The sequence below is a fragment of the Orycteropus afer genome, unplaced genomic scaffold (genome assembly GCF_000298275.1).
Source record: "Orycteropus afer afer isolate SDZICR_OR568_19922 unplaced genomic scaffold, OryAfe1.0 scaffold00766, whole genome shotgun sequence".
Lineage (NCBI taxonomy): Eukaryota > Metazoa > Chordata > Mammalia > Tubulidentata > Orycteropodidae > Orycteropus > Orycteropus afer.
In genome coordinates, this window is record NW_006922353.1 from 792,196 (window position 1) to 796,345 (window position 4,150).

The 4,150-nt window shown below is 55.0% G+C and overlaps 1 protein-coding gene across 1 annotated transcript in view; it reads right to left on the reverse strand.

Annotated features, from left to right (window-relative positions):
- MYH14 (myosin heavy chain 14) overlaps nucleotides 1–4,150 on the reverse strand; it is a 99,706-nt gene that overhangs the window by 76,491 nt on the left and 19,065 nt on the right. The window contains exons 8-12 of the mRNA XM_042783246.1: nucleotides 2,548–2,640; nucleotides 2,142–2,205; nucleotides 921–1,019; nucleotides 778–837; nucleotides 380–583 (exon numbers count right to left, since the gene is read on the reverse strand). Of these exons, the coding sequence (XP_042639180.1) occupies nucleotides 380–583; nucleotides 778–837; nucleotides 921–1,019; nucleotides 2,142–2,205; nucleotides 2,548–2,640 (520 nt within the window). The remainder of the gene's footprint in view (nucleotides 1–379; nucleotides 584–777; nucleotides 838–920; nucleotides 1,020–2,141; nucleotides 2,206–2,547; nucleotides 2,641–4,150) is intronic.

The window sequence follows — 4,150 nt, forward strand, 5'->3', positions numbered from 1 at the left end:
TGGTGGGTCGTGATCATGGAATACCCCAGAGCAGGCAGGAGCCCCCAGCTGGCTGGAGCAATGGGGCCGCAGAGCCCAAGTCAGCAGAAGCCACGCGGTAGCAGGGGCCACAGAGGACACGTGGTTTCAGAAGCCACAGGGAGTGGGAACCGGGGTGAGTAGAAGCTACGAGGCCCCAGGGCCACAAGGTGGTACCAACAACAGGCTAGAAACAGCCAGAAAAAGAAAGAGCCTCCAGGCAGTGGGGACCCCTGCAAACAAGAGCAGCGGGCGTTTCTGCAGCCAGAGGGCAGAAGGAATGTGAGGCAGGGAGAGAGGAAGACTCGCACGCAAGAGCTTGGCCCGCAGGGCTCAGAAGAGGCAGGAGCCACGGGGAGACAGGAGCCGGAGTGGAGAGAGCTCTCAGGCCGCAGGCGAGCCACGAGGCAGCGGGAGCCGCAGCAAAGCTGGAGTCGGCGCAGGCGCCGGAGGTGGAAGCCGCGAGGTGAAGGCGCCACAGCAGATGGGGTTTCAGAAGCCAGCGTGATGGCGAGCAGGAGAGGGCTGGAGCCAGAGGGCGGGAGAATCTGCGGAGCGGCACGGACTGGGGCGGCAGAACCCATCACACACCAGGCCTAGCCCTGCGCACGCGGCAGGCCCCGGCACGTGCACGCGGCCCCACCATGTGGCAGGACCCAGCTCGTGCCAGGACCTGCCCCGTGCACGTGGCAGGACTCGCTCCATGAGCCGCGGAAGTCTACATCGAGTAGGTGCTTCACAAACCCGAATGCTTCGCACTTCCGCCCTCGCCCAGGGCCCAGAGTCGCAGGGCCGTCCCTGTGACTCCCAGCCTCTCCCCTGCAAGCCGGGAAGGACGTGCAGACACGTGACTCCCAGCCTCCCCCTCCCTCCCCCCACAGGGCAGGCCACCAGCCACTGACCCTGGAGCTTCTCGCTGGCGCCCCCCAGCAGCTGGTAGAAGATGTGGAAGCTGCATTCGTCCTTGGCCTGGCGGATGGCCCTTGACTTCTCCAGCAGGTCTGCGCAGAGGCGAGTCAAGGTGCCAAAGAGAACAGGGCGCCCCCCACCAGCCCAGGTCCTGGCAGTGCGCCCCCGCTGACCTCCCAGGAAGCGGTGGAATCATTCAGCGCCCAGGCCAGTGGCTTTGGCCCTAATTGGATGAGTGGCCTTGGGCTTGTCCTGCAAGCCCTGGGGCCTTGCTTTCATCATCTGTAAAAAGGACCTTGGTAACAAACACCCCGTATGGCAAGCTGGAGTCTCCGGAGGGCCCAAACGGTTACCACCACGCTCTGCTGCTCACCAAAAGGTCGCAGGTTTGAGCCTACTCTCAAGTGCCTCGGAATAAAGTCCTAGTGATGTGTTTCCAAAAAAAAAAAAAAAAACAGCCCCTGAAACTCCTACATCACACAGCTTTATTCTGACCCACACAGGGTCACTGTGAGTCGTCGCCTGGACGCCAAGTGGTTTGGTTTTGTGGTGAGTGTGACTCCACGCTGAGTTCTAAGAGCCCTAGTGAATCCTCAGATCTGGGGGTGGTCTTGGGGACCCCCAGTTCACCAACCCATCCAAAGGAAACAACCAAACCCCACTGCCATCGATTCGATTCCAACTCAGAGACCCCACAGGGATTCTAAGGCATCAATCTTTATAGAAGCAGACTGCCTCATCGTTCTCCACAGAGGAGCTAGTGGGTTCGAACCACCGACCTTTTGGTTAGCAGCCCAATGCCTTAACCACAGTGCCACCAGAGTGCCTCACCAACTCATGTTGTTATTGTTATATGCCGTCGAGTTCGAGTCAGCCCCCACTCATAGCAACCCCTCCTTGGGTTTCTGATGCAGTATCACTACGGAAGTAGAAGATTGCCCAACCTTCCTTCCGAGGAGTTGCTGTTGGGTTTGAACCGCCAGCCTTCTGGTTAGCAGTCAAGTGCCTTAGGCACTGCGCTACCAGAGGCCCCCACCAAGGCCTTTTTATGCAAATAGCAGATGCTGCCCCATGTAGGAAGGCTGCATCTGTGGGGACACTGTGACCCCAAATAAGCAGGTGGGTGATGTCGGTGTCCCCGTGCGTGGGCTCCCCGGGGCACCCCTGCCCCACCCGTGCACTCCTCCCGGTCACCTTCGGGGCAGAGAGGATACAGGTCTCTATGTTGGCACCCACGATGTAGCCAGCGATGTCAAAGTTGATACGAATGAACTTTCCCTGAGAGGAACGGGGGTGGGGAGGCTGAGCCCAGAAGAGCACGCCCCCCCCACCTCCCAGAGCCGAGAGCTGCCCTTGACTTTCTCCCTTGAATGCACTCCAGGCCCGAGTGCCTCAGTGAGGAGATCTCAGGAATCCAAGGCCCCGGCCCCTGGGACGTCTTTCCTCAGCCCCTTCTCTCTCAGACCAGGAGTCTCTACTCCCACAGTCCCTCCTCCATCAGTCTGGGCCCCCAGTGCCCTCCTCCCTCAACACACCCACACATCTCGGCCCCACTATCCTCCCTACTCGCCCAGCCCATTTCTAGGACATAGCCAGTCCCTGCCCTGCCCCGGCACTTACGAATCGAGAAGAGTTGTCATTCTTCACCGTCTTGGCGTTGCCGAAGGCCTCCAGGACGGGGTTGGCCTGAAGGAGCTGCCGTTCCAGCTCACCCTACCGGGGCATGTGGGATGGTGCATCAGTGAGAATCCAGGTGGGGGGGCTGGTCCAGTTTGGGGACATGTGTGCATGTTTACAGCGGCCTGAGCACCTGTGTGTGACAGGCCTTTGTGTGTTCTGGGTGTGCCATTTCCCCACATCCAAGGCTTGCCCACCCATCCATTGTGAGGTGAACAGAGAAACATCTCCAACTATACAGTTGAGTGGAAAAACAAAACAACTTACAGAACACTCATAACAAGGCTGGGAGCCCATTATTAAAATAAATAAATAAAAAATACCACAGAACAAGTCTTAATTCTACAGATATATACGTGTTTGTGAATGCACAGAAAAAGGATTACAAGGATGTGCACCAAACTGTCAACAGCGTAAACCAATCTAAAGTGGAGGGACCGAGAGGAAGAGGAGCGATTTCACCGTACTGGGCTTTTTGTTGTTGTTATCGGGTGTGTGTGCTCATCTAATGCCTGTGGAATGTTTAACTGTAAGGTGGGGGAATTGAGAGGAGGAAGAGGAGGGATTTCACCATATTTGACTTGTTGTTGTTGTTACCGGGTGTGTGTGCTCATCTAATGCCTGTGGAATGTTTAACTGTAAGGTGGGGGAATTGAGAGGAGGAAGAGGAGGGATTTCACCATATTTGACTTGTTGTTGTTGTTACCGGGTGTGTGTGCTCATCTAATGCCTGTGGAATGTTTGAGTAGCAGTCAGACGGGAGCCACAGGTGGTTCTGAGCAGAGGAGGGATGAGATTGAACTTTCCTGTTAACAGGAGGTGCTCAGTAAATGCTCTCCCTTTCTCAACTAAGCTAGGAGCCCGAAAAGTATATTACAGGTAGTCCCTGACTGCCAGTGGGGCACCATTCTGACAAACAGCCCTCTCGTAAGCCTATTCTCATGTAAGCAGAATACCTCATTTTTTGTTTTAGTTTTCATTTATTGCCTTTTACTACTGGCATCTTTATAGATTCGATCTTTGTCTTTGGGGTTGGAAGCATTACACCTGAGAACGGTAACATTAGCAAATCATGCAGCATTAGTGTTGTACATATTACTAACAATAGGATGTACAAAACAGTAAACATGGGCAGTCGTAAACAGATCACTGTAAATGGAATGCGTCCATTTAATACATGTCTGTGCCTGTCAAAGGGGCCCAACACATAGTAGGTACGTGAATGGCAATCCCCCTGCTGCCTTCCTAAGCAGGTTCTCAAGGGCACTGAACACTTCTTTCTACTCCCTGTGAGCCCTCAGAGCCTAGCCTGGGCCAGGCACCCAGTAGGTCTACAATAAATGGCTGTGTAGGTCTCTGGGTTGTGTGACTACACAGGGTCTATGGTTACATGGACTTAGTAGGTTAGCAATAAATGGGAGTTTTTGGTCTCTGGGTTGTCTAATGCTGTTATCTGTGGGCCAGTCTGTAGGCACACAGTAGGGCTGCCATAAATGCCAGTGTGGGCACAGGTTGCATGTACACAGCAGAAGTGCTGTAAATGACA